The following is a 15,667-nucleotide window of genomic DNA, read 5'->3' as shown; positions in this document are numbered from 1 at the left end:
GGGCGGAAGGGGCGGGACGAAATGGGCACTTCCGGGTGTCAATTTCGTGGCGGGAATAAACGCTCGGATGTTCCGGTAGAGCTCAGACTTATGGCCTCTGCAATGGAGCCGCCGGGGGCTGCGGCCGGGGTTGAGGACTGCGGAGCGGTGAGGGGTGTGCCACAGGCCGCGGAGGACAACGTGGAGGACCGCATCCGCCTGCTGCTCAGGTGCTCCCGCCCGGCATCCCGCTCGGCATCTCCTCCTTGCTCAGGAGGCCCAGGGCTCAAACTCAGACTCACTGGCTGACTCTTATGGCTATTAGTTTAACCGCTGTAAGCTCGACAGTCGGGGAAGGGGGCAGCAAAGGCTACCCTACGTGCAGAGCCGCTGGGGGCGAGGGGTTAGGTGAGACATTCGGAGGAAATGCTTAGCGCCGTGCTCCGTCCTTAGCTAGGCTTCGAACCTGTCCTATTTTGCCACTGTGGTCCCGGCTGGTTGAGCCATACATCCAAGCCAAGCTACAGGAAGGGGCGGGGGCAGTTTTTTCTTTTGGTTTTTCGAGACAGGGTTTCTCTGTGTAGCCCTGGCTGTCCTGGAACTCACTCCGTAGCCCAGGCTGGCCTCCAACACACAGATTCCCCTGTCTCTGCCTCCTGAGTGCTGGGATTAAGGCGTGTGCCACCACCACCCGGCCCAACCCACCTTTTATGGCTAAGACCCTTTACATCCAGAAGCTTCGGTTGTTTACCGTTCTACTCGGCTGGTGTTTAATATGCTCTCCACTCAGCAGTTTCTAGGGGAAATTTGATGTCAAGGAGCTGACTCAGCCTAAGGTGGACCAAATCCACTCTGCTGCTCTTCTAAGAAAAGCTGTCTTTTGGTACTGGAGATGGGACCCAGGGTCTGGTGTATTCGTAGCATGTGCTGTACCACTGGGCTTCAGCGTAGTTCTTCCATGTTTAAATAAGGATGGGAGCCAAAAATATTTCATAACACATGAAATCCAAATGTAATGCTCATAAAGTTTTATTGGAACACAGTTTTCTGCTACAGGGGCAGAATAAGTAGTTAAAACAGACTGTATGGCTCCCAGATCCTAAGTTATTTGCTATCTGGTTCTTTACAGGAAAAAAAATAATAAAGTGTTTTGCAGACTTTAAAAGTCATAACAAAGAGACTTGTTGGAATTTTTGAGACAGATTCTTGCTGTGTAGCACTGGCAAGCTATAACTATATATACCAGGCTAACCTTGAATTTGGAGTAATCCTCCTGCCTCTGCCTTCAGGGTGATAGAATTATAGGCATTAGCTACCATGCCTAGCCATACAAAGGCCCATCTGTTGTTTTTAACAAAATCTCAATTGTCTGATTTTACCAATAAAGACTTGGGAGCCAGATGCTGGGGTGAAAGCCTGCTAGCTCAGAGAGGTGGAAAAAGCACCCAGCTGACCTTCCTCCTCATCGGAGGTCCCAGAAACCTTCACTTTCTCCTATGCAGCCTCAAACAAGACTCCCCAAACTGAATGTCCCTCCCTTCTCTTCCTATGTGTCTCTCTATCCGTCCTCCCGACTCCCTCTTACTCTCTATGTTTTTTTTTTCCTAGGTTCACCTCCTGGTTGGCTTTATTTAATCCTTTTTACAATATTCAAGTAGAAAGCTCTTGGATTAATGATGTGTGCTAGGGCTGAGCCACATCACAGCTAGAAACGGGTTTTTCCAGTCAATAATGCAATCTTTGGGTTCATAGTGTGATCAAATATCCTGCATCATCTGTCAGATTGTCTATCTGTCTGTCTGCCTATAACCATGACAACTTCTTCCCATTTCAGCTGAAGAAACTTTTTTGAGTGTATCTAGACAACACTTCTACTTTCATCTATAATAACTCGTCGAAGGTGGGATTGTTTTTGGCAGTAGTAATGATTGAACCTAGGGCCTGAAGCCTGTTAGGCAAGCACTCTAAGACTGAGCTACATCATCAGTCCTTTTGACTTTTTATTTTGAGATTGATAAGTTGCCAAGACTGGTCTGAAACCCGCAGGCCTGCACTGGCTCTGTCCTCCTCCCTTAGCCCCCCAGGTCACTGGGATGACTAGCCTGATTCCCGGTGTGAATTTGTTTTCATGTGGAACTTTGTCACTTAAAGAACTTGCTGTAGTGTAAGCTTTCATCATCTGTCAGATGTTTCTTAGGTGTTGAGTCGGGTCTTTGAAGACCGTTTCAGGGCTGTACAGCTGGCCCTGAAAGCATGCGTTTCCATTCTCAGCTTTTTAAGATGTATTTTCAAAACTGGGGGTGGTGGCACATGCCTTTAATCCTAACATTTGGGAGGCAGAGGCAGGCTGATCTCTAAGTTCGAGGCCAGCCTGGTCTACAGAGTGAGTTCCGGGACAGCCAGGGCTACACAGAGAAACCTGTCTCTTAGGAAAAAAAAAGAAAGAAAGAAAGAAAGAGAAAAGGAAAAAGAAAAAAGAAAAAATTTTTCATTATTTTTAGTTAGGGGTGTGTGCGTGTGTCTGTCTGTCTGTGTGTTATACATGTAAATGCATGCCCTTGGAGGTCAGAAGTGGCAAATTCCTCCTGGAGTTGGATTTGCAGCTGATGATGAACAGCTGGTGTTGGTGATGGGAACCAAACTTATGTTATCTTACAAGAGCAGTACCCACTTAATGGCAGAGCCATCTTTCCAGCCCCTCCTGAAAATATTACAGTCTGTATGTAACACTAATAGAGTTTGGAGGTGTCATCACTTTTGGTTACCTACTTATAGCAGTTTTCATTAAGTACATTTTGGTCTGGCCTATTAATGTAAGAATTACATTTTTAACTTTTTTCTCCAACATGCCCTTTTCCCACTCTATTCCATTTTATAAGGCTAAAGGCGAAGATGTCAATGTCAAGTTTCATGTATTGCATGTATTGCATGATGATTGTAACCGCCATCCATGAACACTTTCCTGTCTGCCCTGTGTTTCAATTTGCAGGCTGAGGGCACAGACTAAACAACAACTCTTAGAATACAAGTCGATGATTGATGCAAGTAAGTAGTTTCATTTTCAAGTAAGTTTTTTTAGTTTGCTGATGAGTGCTATTGGTTTTAAAAATTATTTATTTTTATTACATGTGCATCTGTTTTGCCTGCTGTATATCTATACCATAAAGCTAAAGAGGGTATTGGGTTCCCTGGAACTGGAGTTGCAGAGGTTGTGAGCCACCATCTGGGCAGTGGGAAATTGAACCCAGATCCTCTACAAGAGCAGCCAGTGCTTTTAAACGCTGAGCTGTCTCCAGGCTCCAGACGAGAGGTATTCTTGGGAAGAAAATCAGCTTTACAAAAAGTTGTTTTTCACAGGCATGGTGACTCATGCCTTTAATTCCAGCATTCAAGAGGTAGAGAGAGTCGGATCTCTGTAAGTTTGAGGCCAGCCTAATTTCCACATTGAGTTCTGGGCTAGCCCGAGCTACACCGAGAGATGCTGTCTCAAGAGAAAAACAAGTTGTTTGTGTACATTCTGTGTAGCAAACCAGGTAAACAAACATGCAAAATACTTATGAAATAGAGGCAGAGGAGGTAGGTGGGGGGTTGCAGCAAGATGCCTCAGCCAATTAAAGTGCTTGCCAAATAAGCTGACACCTGGGTTCAATGCCTAGAACCCATGTGGTGGAGGGGAGAACTGACTGACAAGATGTTCTCTGACTATCATGTGTTCCCTCATATGCACACACACACACATTAAATATTTATTTAAATAAAATTGTTGCTGACTTAGAAAACTTTTTACTTGTAGATGAAGAAAAAACTCCAGAACAGATCATGCAAGAAAAACAAATGGAATTGTACGTCATATTTTAATATTTTATCTGTGGCTTTTACTAAGATTTGGTCATACGGTGCATTTTACAATGCTGTCTTTCTTTTCCTTTATGATTCCAAATGAATAAGTCATGCCTTTGTTGGGAGGTTGTTGATTTGCAGTGGGGTCTTTGGTGCTGGGGGGTGGTTGTTTCTCTGCTGTCTGGCATTCCCCCGACACTGTCTAGATCTCGCTTAGTGAAGAAAGTCAGCCATCAGCCTGTAGTTTTCTTCTGTTCAAATAGAGATGTTCAACCTTTTTCCCAACTTTTAAATTCGTGTTTACTTAATCCGAGTTTCAGTAACAAATTTGACTGACATTCTTTGGTTCATGTTTCTTTAACAGTAAAATTGAAGACCTGGAAAATGAAATTGAAGATGTAAAAAGTAATTTTGAAATGAAAAATCTTGCACTAAACAGGTAACTTTTACCTTAATACTACTAAGAATTGTGAACTAAATGCAAAAATGAGCATGGAGAGACGTTTGAAGGGATTTTTTAACTGAGCTGAATCAAATGATGATTAGAAGACAGCCATAGCCTGTGATCCCAGCACTCAAGAGGCTGAATGAAGTTGGAGGGCCATGAGTTCAAAGCCAACCTTGGCTACACAGGGAGATCCTATCTTTAAGTGGAGGGTGGAAGGGGAGGGGAATCTGGGAGTGGTTGGAAGTGCATATCTTTAATCCCAGCACTCTGAATGCAGGGGCAGGTGAATCCTTTTGAGTTCAAGGTCAGCTTTGTCTACATAGCAAGTTCCAGGACAGCCATGACTAAGTAGTGAGACCCTATCTCCAAAAAAAGGAAGGGCACAGGAAGAGAAGAGGAAGGGACAAAAAAAGATGATTAGGTAATGTTACAGAAACTTCTAACCCTGAGAGAAGATTTACATTATTCATTAGTATCTTCCTTTGAAGAAGGTATGTAGGATAGGGATGATAAGGAGTCTTCATGGAGTTAGTGGAGAATTTCAAACACATTGGTGTTTAAAAGTGCTACTTAGATCCATTTATTTCAGTAACTGTTAATACATAGACTTGTCATAAAGTTGTTTTGAGACAAGGTCTCACTCTATAGCCCAGGCTAGCCTGGAAATTGGTATGCAGTTCAAATTGACCTAAAACTTATAGAAGTCCTCCTGCCTCAGCCGTCCACATTCTGGGATGACTGGAGAGGGCCACTTCCCTTGTTATAAAGTTTAAATATACTTTAATTACTGGTTTTGCATTTGGGGTTTTCATTTTTTTTTAGGTTTGGATTATTTTGTGTTGTGTTGTATTTAGAGATAAGTGCCTGGGCCTGGAATTCATAAAACCTCCTTTCTCCTGCTGAGTTCTGGGATAGGCATATTGATTGTGTCTAGCTCTATATTGGTATTTTTAAGTATATTTGAATAGGGGTTTGAATATAAATATAATATCATAAGCTCTGTGCTAAGTACAGTATCCATGCACTGTGTAGGAATTTTCTGTCAGTGACAAGACTGCATATATGAAAGTAATTCCCTAAAATTCTGTTACCTAGTGATGCTGTGGCCGCTTTGTGTACCTTCTATTATATTCTTATAGTGATCAGATTGCAAATGACGCATGTCTTAGCATGTCTCCCTATGGTGATATATATTAATAGACAAACATGACCACTTACAGGCTTGTGATTTAATAATTGAAAATGAATGACTCTTATAACTACTACTTTGTAGTTTTGACCTTTCCAAATGACTTTAAGTTCTAAAGGGGCTTGCTGACGAGTCTGATGACCTGAGCTTGACCCCTAGAACCAGCATGGGTGGACAGAGAGCATCAGCTCCTACAGGTTGTTCTCTGACCTTCACCTGTGTGCCCTGACATGTCACACACACACACACACACACACACACACACACACACACACACACACACAGAAATACATAAAAAAAGTAATTCAAGCTATTTTAACTAGTTATATAGAGAGGGAAGGAAGAAATAACTCTGCTACCAGTGCACTTAGTTGCCCGTTCTCTCACCCAGTTCAAGTTTGCCTCCAACTCTAGGTCCTCCCGTCTCCTGAATGGTAGGGACGATAGGCAGATATCCACTATGCCTAGCTGTGTGCCCTTTGTGTGTGTGTGGTGGTGGAGATGAAGTCCAGTGTCTTGCATAGCTCACTCTGCAAGCTTAAAGTGGCGTGCTTTGACATTCACAGTCAAGCTGGTATGGGGGTGCACGTGCATGGAGAGGCAGGAGGGTCAGAAGTTCAAGGTCATCCTCAGCTGAAAAAAAGTTTGAGGCCAGTCTAGGCTACATGAGACCTCGTGTCAGATGGGGAAAAGGGTGTAACATTTCCTGCCATACCCCTTGCATCTCCTCAGCAGGCCCATGCTGATGTCCACAAGGCTTGGCTGCTCTTTCTTATTTCCATGACTTAATTCTTTACTTTAGAATATTCCCTGGGGTTGGAGTGATGGCTCAGTGGTTAAAAGCACATGCCCTTCTTGCGGAGGACTTGCATTCAGTTCCTAGCAGGACCTGAGTTCAATTCCCAGCACCCATATCTGGCAGCTCACAGCTGCCTGTAACTCCTGCTCTAGGCAGTCTGGCACCCTCTGTCCTCTTTACTCGTGTGCAAACATATACATGTATCCTTAAATAAATGATAATAAAAATATTTCTTAAAAAAGAATATTTCCTGTGCAATGCTGTTCTAAAACATACTGTTTTGTGTATATTTGAAGGGAAATCAATCTTGTTATTCTAAAAAATTTTAATGCCTTATAAATGTTACTTGTTCTGTATAATACAAGCTTTTTCTCTAAGATGTCATTTTGTTTTTTTGTTATTTAATGTTTTCTTTTTCTTGTTTTTTTAGGATGAAACTTTCAGCTGCACTTAAAAATAACATGGAAAAGGTGGGCGTTGAGAGTAGGTATGACTTTTTACTTTTTCCAGGATTTGGAAAGAATGGGGACAATAAGGGAGGTATGCAAATGATTTTAGATTGTGACTTTAAAAAAATGTGCATGAGCCAGTTGTGGTGGTACATAGCTTTAATCCCAGCACTGGGAGGCAGAGGCAGGAGGACCTCTGTGAGTTTGAGGCCAGTCTAGTCTATTGAGTGAGATCCAGGACAACCAGGGCTATGTAGAGAGAGACCCTGTCTCAAAAAACTTAGACAAATAAACGTGTGTGCGTATGTGTGTGTGTGAGGACAACTTGAAGGAGTCACTCAGTTTTCTCTTGACATATGGGCCCCGGGAATTGAACTCAGGTCCTCCAGTAACAACTTAATGAAACAGGACAGTCCTTGTTTTTCACTGGTAGAAATGAGCGTGTTTTACCTGCCTGGGATACAGGGTGAGTTTAATGAGACCCTGTCTCAAAAAGTTTTTTAAAAAAAAAGGAAGGTCTGGGATGCAGCTTAGCCGTAGATCACCTAGCTAGCACGTATGACACCAAGTTCAGTCGCAGTGCTGAAAAGGTGGGAGGGACAGAAGAGGGAAGGAAATTAGATGCTGGTTCTGGTTAGAGTTTGTTAAGAAGTGTAAATAAAAGTCCTAGAAATCCTAAGAGTCTCCCCTCAGGCCACATCTTCGATCTTTCTTCCCAAGGCTCTCAAAATCTTATGATCTAATATACCCTCCCATGAGCACCAGAGCTCTGGGATGGATCTGGACACCTCTCCCGTCTGGATGTCTTCATTCAGGCCGATTTGTAACCTCTTGATATTCCTGCTGACTCAGATTACAGATCCTAAACTCTGAGGTTTCAGAGCCAGATGTGGAGACACACGCCTTAAGCTCAGCTCTTAGGAGGCAGAGGTTGGCAGATCTCTGTGATTTTGAGGCTAGTCTTGACTCTCGTGAAACCCTGTCTCAAAAAAAATTTTTTAAAACATTTATTTATTCACCTTGTGTGGGGATGAGTGGGTATGACCCCCCCCTTGGAAATCAGAGGACAACTTGCCAGAGTCACATCTCTCCACCGTTGGTGTCTAGGGATCAGACTTGGCTCATTAGGCTTGGCAACAGGCACCCTTACTTACTCAGCCCTCTCACAAAGCCTTAAAACACTTTTGTAGTGAAGCTGGAGAGATGGCTCAGCAGTTAGATCTAGCCGCTCTTCCAGAGGACCCCGGTTCAATTCCCAGCACCCACATGACAGCTTACAGCCATCTGTAACTCCAGTTCTAGGGAATCCAATGCCATTTTCTGGCCTCTGAGGGCACTAATGCACATTTGATGCACGCACATACATCAGGTGAAACACCCATACACATAAAATAATTTTAAAAACAAAACAGTTTTATGTTACAGGAGCAAAGTGCAAGTTAGACTCACCATACCTACCGGATACCTCATGAAAACAAAGTTCAAATAGACCAAGCAGTGTCTGTAGCATGTTTTGGAGTTTACAGCTGTTAACAGTCACTTGAATAGGGCCATTTTTAGTGTGGACATCTCTCGCTCCTGGGTTGTGGCACCTTAGATTATTGTGTGAGCAAGCTGGAGCCCAGTGTAAACAGTAAAACCACTTGGCCGGTCAAAAACCACCGGCAAGCCCTTAATTAGACACTCTCATCTCACCATTAGCCAGCCAAATGTTTCTTTACTTGGCTTCAGTAAATACGTTACAGAAGTCCCTCCTCTGTCCCCTGGCTCTAGGAAACCACTCAACCGCTGGACCCTGGGGTGCCCCAAGCCCAGGTCCAGGCTGCTCAAATAGCTCATTTTTTTATTGTTGTTTTGGGTTTGGTTTTCTTGTGTTCTTTCTTTGATTTTGAGATAAGGCCTTTCCATGTAGCCCAGGCTGGCCTTGAATTAATTATGTGGTACAGGCTGGCTTCAAACTCAAATCCTGCCTTACCCTCCTGAGTCCAGGAATTGCTGGCTTTGGCCGCTATACCCCATTTATGCAGTCAGGGATTAAATCTAGACCATGGTTTGTTCAAATGTGTTCATTCTAGGCAGGCAGTCTGCCAACCAAGCTACATTCCCAGCCCCAAGGTTTACTTTTATTACTTGATATGGATAAGTGTTTGTGGGTGTGTGTGTATGTGCACCACATGTATGCAGTGCCTGCAGAGGCCAGAAGAGGGCATCAGATCCCTGGAACTGAAGGTGCAACTGGACTGTTGTGTGAGCTATCATGTGGTAGCTGGGAACCCAAACTGGGTCTTCGGCAAGAGCAGTAAGTGCGCTTAACCCCTGACCTACCTCTTCAGCCCTGAGATTTATTCGTTTTAGCTGAAGTAAATAAGTCATATTTTTGTTCCCTTTGCAGTGTGCTCGCTGATGACCTGAAGCACATATTAAAGCTGCAGAAGTTGATAATGAAGTCACAGGAGGTAAGCTGGCACGTGGGGTGCTTGCGTGTTTCATAATTTTGATGACATCTTGCTGCTAACTGTATGACACAAGATTGAGACGTTCAGTGGGACTATGTGTCTACAGATCGCTTTCCTTAGGTTGTTTTATCATAGAGCTTACTTGTTACTGATGTTGCAAATTATCAATATAATTTAAGTGACTATTTCCTTCCTCTGGCTTTGTGGAAATAGGGGAATTGAAAATCTCAGCTTCAGGACAAGTATTAATGCATACGCCTCTGATCCTAGCACTGAGGAGGCAGAGACCGGGATCAGTTCAGTCTTTCTTGAGTCCATAGTGAGTTGAGGCTAACCTGGGCTATTTGAGAGATAGCTGGGTGTAGTGGGACATGCCTTTGCCTAATCCCAGCATGCAGAGTAAGTTCAAGGCCAGCTATATAGGAGATTTGTTTCAAAATAAAGCACAAACAAAAATAAAGATTAAAAAAAGGGGGAAATTGGAGCTTAAGAAAATCAGACTATGTGAAACTCAGTGATGTATTATCAATTTATCATTGAGTGACATGCTTTAATTTCATTTTGATAAACAGGAGTCTTCGGAATTAGAGGCAAAGCTGCTTGATGTTAGGAAGAAGAGACTTCGTATGTAGACTATGTTTAAAATTTTCTTGCAGTTGTGTGTGTGAGTGTGTCTGTGTGTCTGTGTATGTGTGTATGCAAACACATGCACATCCCCTGAGACGCTCCCGTGGAGGTCAGTGACAACCCTTAAGAGTCTTTCCTTCTGCCACGTCAGGTCTCAGGTTGGGAGCAAGGACCCTTACTCACTGGTCTGTCTCACTAGCCCTTGGTTTTGGTTTTCCAGACAGGTTTTCTCTGTGTAGTCCTGGCTTTCCTAGAACTCTGTCTGTAGACCAGGCGGGCCTTGAACTCACAGAGCTCTGCCTCTGCCTCTGAGTGCTGGGATTAAAGGTGCGCACTACTGCCACCTGGCCTCACTGGCCCTTTTAATTATTTAATTACTTATGGAACACATTTTTATCTACTTTAGCTTTTAACAGGGACAGATTTCTCAGCAGCTGATAAATTTAATTTTCCAAATTTCTGAACGTGGCAGTTAAGGAAATTGGGTGTGAGATGCATTTTGCTTAGGTTTTGTTGTTTTAGAGCTTTAAACCACAGTCAGCTGTGGTGGCACATGCCATAAAGCCAGCACTCTGAAAGCTTAGACACAGGGATCAGGAAGTCAGGTCATGTTCTACTTTATAGTGAGTTCAAGGCCAGCCAGGATTACATGAGAGCCTGTCTCAAAATAAAAAAAAAATTAAAAAATAATTACAATATGAGTACATTCTCTCAGTGAAGAATCAAATGATAGAGAAAATATAGTAAGAAGTCATGCCCCTCTCTTTGCGACTTCAGTTTCGTGTATGTCATTGTAGAGTCTTTCCATAGGAACATGTTTACAGTGTGCATAATTTCTCAGTTATCATTGTAGATGCTTCCACGGTCTTAGCACCTAATTTATTACAATGTAATTGTACTAGCACTCGAAAGGACAGAGGTTCGCCACTTGTTCAAAACTCAGCCTGAGGGCTGGAGAGATGGCTCAGCGGTTAAGAGCACTGGCTGCTCTTCCAGAGGTCCTGAGTTCAATTCCCAGCAACCACATGGTGGCTCACAACCATCTATAATGAGATCCGGTGCCTTCTTCTGGCCTGCAAGCATGCATGTAGGCAGAACACTGTATCCATAATAAATAAATAAATCTTTTTAAAAAAAAAAAAAAAACCAGCCTGAGCTACATAGTGTACAGCAGGCTAGACAGGAATTTATAGCAAGACTTTTTAAAAATATATATATTTAAATATATGTATGTATGTATATGAATCTTATGGCATAAGATTCCTTTTAGTTGAAACTATTGAAATATATATTTCTTTTGTTTGTTTGTTTCTCGAGACAGGGTTTCTCTGTGTAGTTTTGGTGCCTGTCCTGGATCTTGCTCTATAGATCAGGCTGTCCTCGAACTCACAGAGGTCTGCCTGGCTCTGCCTCCTGAGTGCTGGGATTAAAGGCATGCACCACCACCACCCGGCCTTGTTTTTGTTTTTATGTCCAGACTGCAGTTTCCCCTCCCTTTTCTCCTCCCCCATTCACTCCTGGGTTTCTCTTCAGAAAGGGCAGGCCAGCATGGTATATCATGTTGCAATGAGACTAGGCACCTCCTCTCCTGTTGAGGCTGGATGAGGCAACCTAGTAGGAGGAAAGGGTCCTAGAAGGAGATAACAGAGTCAGAGGCAGCCCCCTGCTCCCACTGTTCGGGGTCCCACAAGAAGACCACGTTACACAGCTGTAACATATATGCAGAGGGCCTAGGTCCGTCCCATGCAGGCTCCCTGGTTGTCGGTTCAGTCTCTGTGAGCCCCTGTGAGCCCAGGTTAGTTGATTCTCAGGTTTTCTTGTGTCCTTGATCCCTCTGGCCCCTACAATCCTTCCTCCTAGGGCAGGGATTTTTGTTCATTGGTGTGGAGGTCTCAGGCAGACTCTAGACTGGGATTACATGTATAGGCTGTCTCATTGGTTACTTGTTTATTAAGTTGTCCTATGGGTCATGGGAACACATGCCTTTAAGTAGGTAACTCTACATAGTGAGTTTCAGGCCAGCCAGGACTATAGAGAGAGACCCTGTCTTTAAAACAAAACAAAACATGCTGGGCAATGGTGGCACACGACTTTACTCCCATCTTTCGGGAGGCAGAGACAGTCGGATCTCTGTGAGTTTGAGGCCGGCCTGGTCTACAAAGTGAGTTCCAGGACAGCCAGGACTGTTAGACAGAGAAACCTTGTCTCAAAAAACCAAAAATAACCAAAACATGCCAGGTGGTGGTGGCACACACCTTCAATCCCAGCACAGTGAGGCAGAGGCAGGCCATATAATATTGTTTTATGTTTAACCTAACAGAATTAAAACAAACTTCAAGAAGCAAGCTTTTAGAAATACAAACCGAGAAGAGCAAACAGAAGGAGGATCTGGACAGTATGGAAAATTCGGAAATAATCAAGACCATGCAAAAGAAGCTGCAGACGGAGATAAAGATTACCACAGTTATTCAACATGTGTTCCAGGTAACAGTTATATAAATTAGGAACAGAGGTAGCTGGACATGGGGCACACACCTGTAATCTGAACACTTGGGAGAGAAGAGCAGGAGGATCAGGAATTCAAGGCCATGACTCAAAAAAACAGAAACGGGCTGGAGAGTTGGTTCCTTAGATAGGAACACAGGCTGCTCCTCCAGAGGACTCAGGTTCAGTTCATAACTCTGTGTAACTCTAGTCCCAAGGGATCTGATCTCCTCTTCTGGCCTCAATAGCCCTGATGAGCAGATAGGCATGTAGATTTAAAAAAAAAAAAAATCCATACATATAGAAACAAAAGGTGTTTTTTTGTTTGTTTGTTTTTGTTTGTTTGTTTTTTGGGTTTTTTTTTTTTTTTTTTTTTTTTGGTTTTTTGAGACAGGGTTTCTCTGTGTATCAGTGGCTGTCCTGAAACTCACTCTGTAGACCAGGTTGGCCTCGAACTCACAGAGATACACCTGCCTCTGCCTCCCAAGTACTAGGATTAAAGGTATGTGTCCCTACCACCTGTCAAGAATGTCCCTTCTATAGGCCAAAATTCTTAATATTTTTGTACATAACATAACACTTTCTAAAATCCATCTAAACATTATTGCAATCAATAATTTACTATCATAGAGCCATTGTTTATCAAAGGGTAATGACCAGAATTCTCATTAATTATGATCCTAATCATTTCTTCATTGTCTACTCATTGTCTGCCATAAAAATGTTTTTTACTGTTCTTAAAGGTTTGAAACATTGATGAACTAAACTTTTTTTTTCCTCTTTTGAAAATAAAATGTATTGGTTATAGTTCCTGTTTCACCAGAGAGGGACGAGAGTGCACACGGACAGTGCAAAGTTAGCCTGACCCCAGGCGACGGTACTTTCCCTGTAGTCTGGGGAGCTCTGCAAGTGTTCTTTTTTTTTTTTTTCTTTTGAGACAGGGTTTCTCTGTAGCTTTGGAGCCTGTCCTGGAACTCACTCTGTAGACCAGGCTGGCCTCGAACTCACAGAGATCCACCTGCCTCTGCCTCCTGAGTGCTGGGATTACAGGCATGCGCCGCCACCGCCTGACTGCAAGTGTTCTTAATGAGTAAAAGCTATCCAGGGAACCCACAGGTGAACACTGGAATACATACCATCCAGTGTCATGCAAGGTGAGGATGCCACTGTTGCAGGGGAAAACTGAGGGTGTGGTACTGTTTTTCCTCCTGATCATAGTGCTGCATACCACTAGATGCTCAGTATACATTAGATGAGATAGTCCAAGGACACTGGGATATCTCTCAGTTGATAGAGTGTTCACCTGGCAGCCACAAAGCCCTGGGTTTGGTCCCCAGCCCATGCGACCTGGACATATTGGCAGAGACTTATAATCCCAGCACTGAGTGAGTGGAGGAAGGAGGGCCAGAAGTTCAAGGTCATCCTCAGCTGTATAGTTGATGCATAGTAAGTTCGGTGCCAACCTGGGCTACATGGAACCTGTCCGGGGGGGAAAAAATCAGGAAAGATTTGTTAAAATCTTGTTAAATTAAGTACTTAATTTTCTTTTAATTGCAGGGCCTTATTTTGGGGAGTAAAATCAACTGGGCAGAGGATCCTGCCCTCAGGGAAATCGTGTTGCAGCTGGAGAAGAATCTCACCACCATCTAATAAGAATCCTGCTTTGGCATTTGAACATTGTTTTTGTGCCCAGTCTGTCATTTAAATAGCGGAGTTCGTGGGAAATGTAAGAAGTGGTTTTGGAACTGTTCTGATGCTTCAGTTCTGAGGGCTTGAGTTGATGATATGACATGAAATCTTTTATTTTTAATATGATCACTAAAGAAACTGGCATACTCTGCAGGAGTCTGAACACTGTAGTCTTGGAAAGAAGGCATCTGTCTGGTCCAACTATCACAGAATGTGACATCTTCACAACCATTTTCCCGGTAGTGCCTTTCAGGATGTATCTGTGCATTGGTTTGTCAACCAGCACATTAGAAAAGCATCCACAGTGTAAAGGGTCGTTGATTGTTTAAGTAAGGTTGTGGGTTGTGACTTTTTCTTTTTTTCCCCTTCTCTATTTAGCAAGCATTTTATTTTTATAAGTTAATGAATAAAAAGAATCAGTGTTACTATCTTATTAATTAAAAAAGAAAATTTACAGTGGTTGAGATCTCTGGCTGCTCTTGTTGCAGGGGACCGAGATTCAGTTCCCAGCACCCACATGGCTGCTCACAACCCTCTGCAAGATGTCAGGGACTCTGACATCATCTTCTGGCCCCAGCCAGGTACCAGGCATACATGTGGAGCATGTATATACATGCAGGCAACACACACATACATATAAAAAACAAATCTTTAAAAGAATTAAAACTGGACATCTTATAGACTCCGTGTTTTGTTTTTGGATAACTCTTGAATATTTGGAGGTTGTGCTGGTCAGTGTTAATTATCTGCCTGACAAAATCTACAGTCATCTGGGAGATGGGTCCGTGGCACGTCTGTTGGGGATTGTCTTGACTGCCTTAATTACACTGAGAAGACCTGCCCGCTGTGGGTGGCCCCATTTACTGCCTGGGCTCCTGGGAGGTGTAAGTAGAGAAAGGGACTTGAGCAGCAGCATGCAATCACTTCGGTCTTGATGTTGGACTTGCTGCTTCAGACCCCGATGCCAGGACGTCCCCAGCATAACAAACTTTGCCCTTACTGTGACCACACCTTTTATCCCAGCACTCAGGAGGCAGAGGCAGGCAGAGCTCTGTGGACTGAGGTCAGGGGAAAGAGAGGCAGGCATGAGGACAGGAAAGGAGGTATTGCTGTTTGAATCTGAAATGATCCCGTACTCACAGTCACCAGCTTGTGACACTTTTTATGGCTGCAGTGCTTTTAGATGGTAGGTGCTGGCTGTGGCTGTAACTCAGAGGTATTGCATTTGCTTAGCATGCACAAGCCCCGGGGTTGGATCTCTAGCACTGGGTGTAGAAGGGACTCGCTAAAGGAGGCCACCAGGGGTGGGCCTCAGCCTGCTGATCTTTGCTTAGCTGCCTGTGCCAGGAGAAGCACGTGCCCGTGAGTCACATGCTTCCTGCATATCTTCCTGCTGTGACCTGTAAAACTGTGAGCCTAAGCCAATCCTTCCTTCCATCACTGCTAGCTGTTGTACACAGCAGTGAGAAAAGGAATGAGGGGGTTACTGCATCTTTACCATTTGTGCTCAGGACCTTGGAAGGGAATATTTATTTGGACTGATGGTTTCAAAGGTTTTAAACCATCCATGGTTTCGATTTGAATCTGTGGTGTGGCAGACAACATGGCGGAGAGGGCCTGGGGAGTCAGAGCTGCTGAAGAAGTAAAGCAGAACAAGTGCTCACTCCTTGTGATTCATCTTTCTCCCACTGGGTCTCACATCTTAAC

At 43.6% G+C, this 15,667-nt stretch overlaps 1 protein-coding gene and 1 long non-coding RNA gene across 6 annotated transcripts in view; one reads left to right on the top strand and one right to left on the bottom strand.

Annotated features, from left to right (window-relative positions):
* The first annotated feature begins 31 nt into the window (after positions 1-31).
* On the top strand, positions 32-14,642 carry Cenph (centromere protein H). The gene is made up of 9 exons (XM_052743367.1): positions 32-209; positions 2,969-3,024; positions 3,773-3,821; positions 4,184-4,258; positions 6,686-6,742; positions 9,097-9,160; positions 9,733-9,784; positions 12,108-12,271; positions 13,829-14,642. Exons 1-9 carry the CDS (start codon positions 91-93, stop codon positions 13,919-13,921), a joined length of 729 nt encoding a protein of 242 aa, XP_052599327.1. The 5' UTR covers positions 32-90; the 3' UTR covers positions 13,922-14,642.
* Positions 3,832-15,667, bottom strand: part of LOC128113582 (uncharacterized) — a 47,840-nt gene continuing 36,004 nt past the window's right edge. For all 5 annotated transcript variants that reach the window (XR_008219540.1, XR_008219539.1, XR_008219538.1 and 2 more), the window contains one exon: positions 3,832-4,196. This is a non-coding gene — a long non-coding RNA (uncharacterized LOC128113582). The remainder of the gene's footprint in view (positions 4,197-15,667) is intronic.

The sequence above is a fragment of the Peromyscus californicus genome, unplaced genomic scaffold (assembly GCF_007827085.1).
Source record: "Peromyscus californicus insignis strain IS unplaced genomic scaffold, ASM782708v3 Scaffold_18__1_contigs__length_77618521, whole genome shotgun sequence".
Lineage (NCBI taxonomy): Eukaryota > Metazoa > Chordata > Mammalia > Rodentia > Cricetidae > Peromyscus > Peromyscus californicus.
This window is presented reverse-complemented; position numbering and strand designations above follow the sequence as displayed.

What these genes read in the sequence shown, in the direction of transcription:
- Cenph (XM_052743367.1), top strand. Translation starts at nt 91, where the DNA reads ATGGCCTCTGCAATGGAGCCGCCGGGGGCTGCGGCCGGGGTTGAGGAC. An exon ending in CGCATCCGCCTGCTGCTCAG is followed by an intron (nt 210 to 2,968) that starts GTGCTCCCGCCC and finishes TTCAATTTGCAG; the next exon opens with GCTGAGGGCACAGACTAAAC. An exon ending in AAGGTGGGCGTTGAGAGTAG is followed by an intron (nt 6,743 to 9,096) that starts GTATGACTTTTT and finishes TTCCCTTTGCAG; the next exon opens with TGTGCTCGCTGATGACCTGA.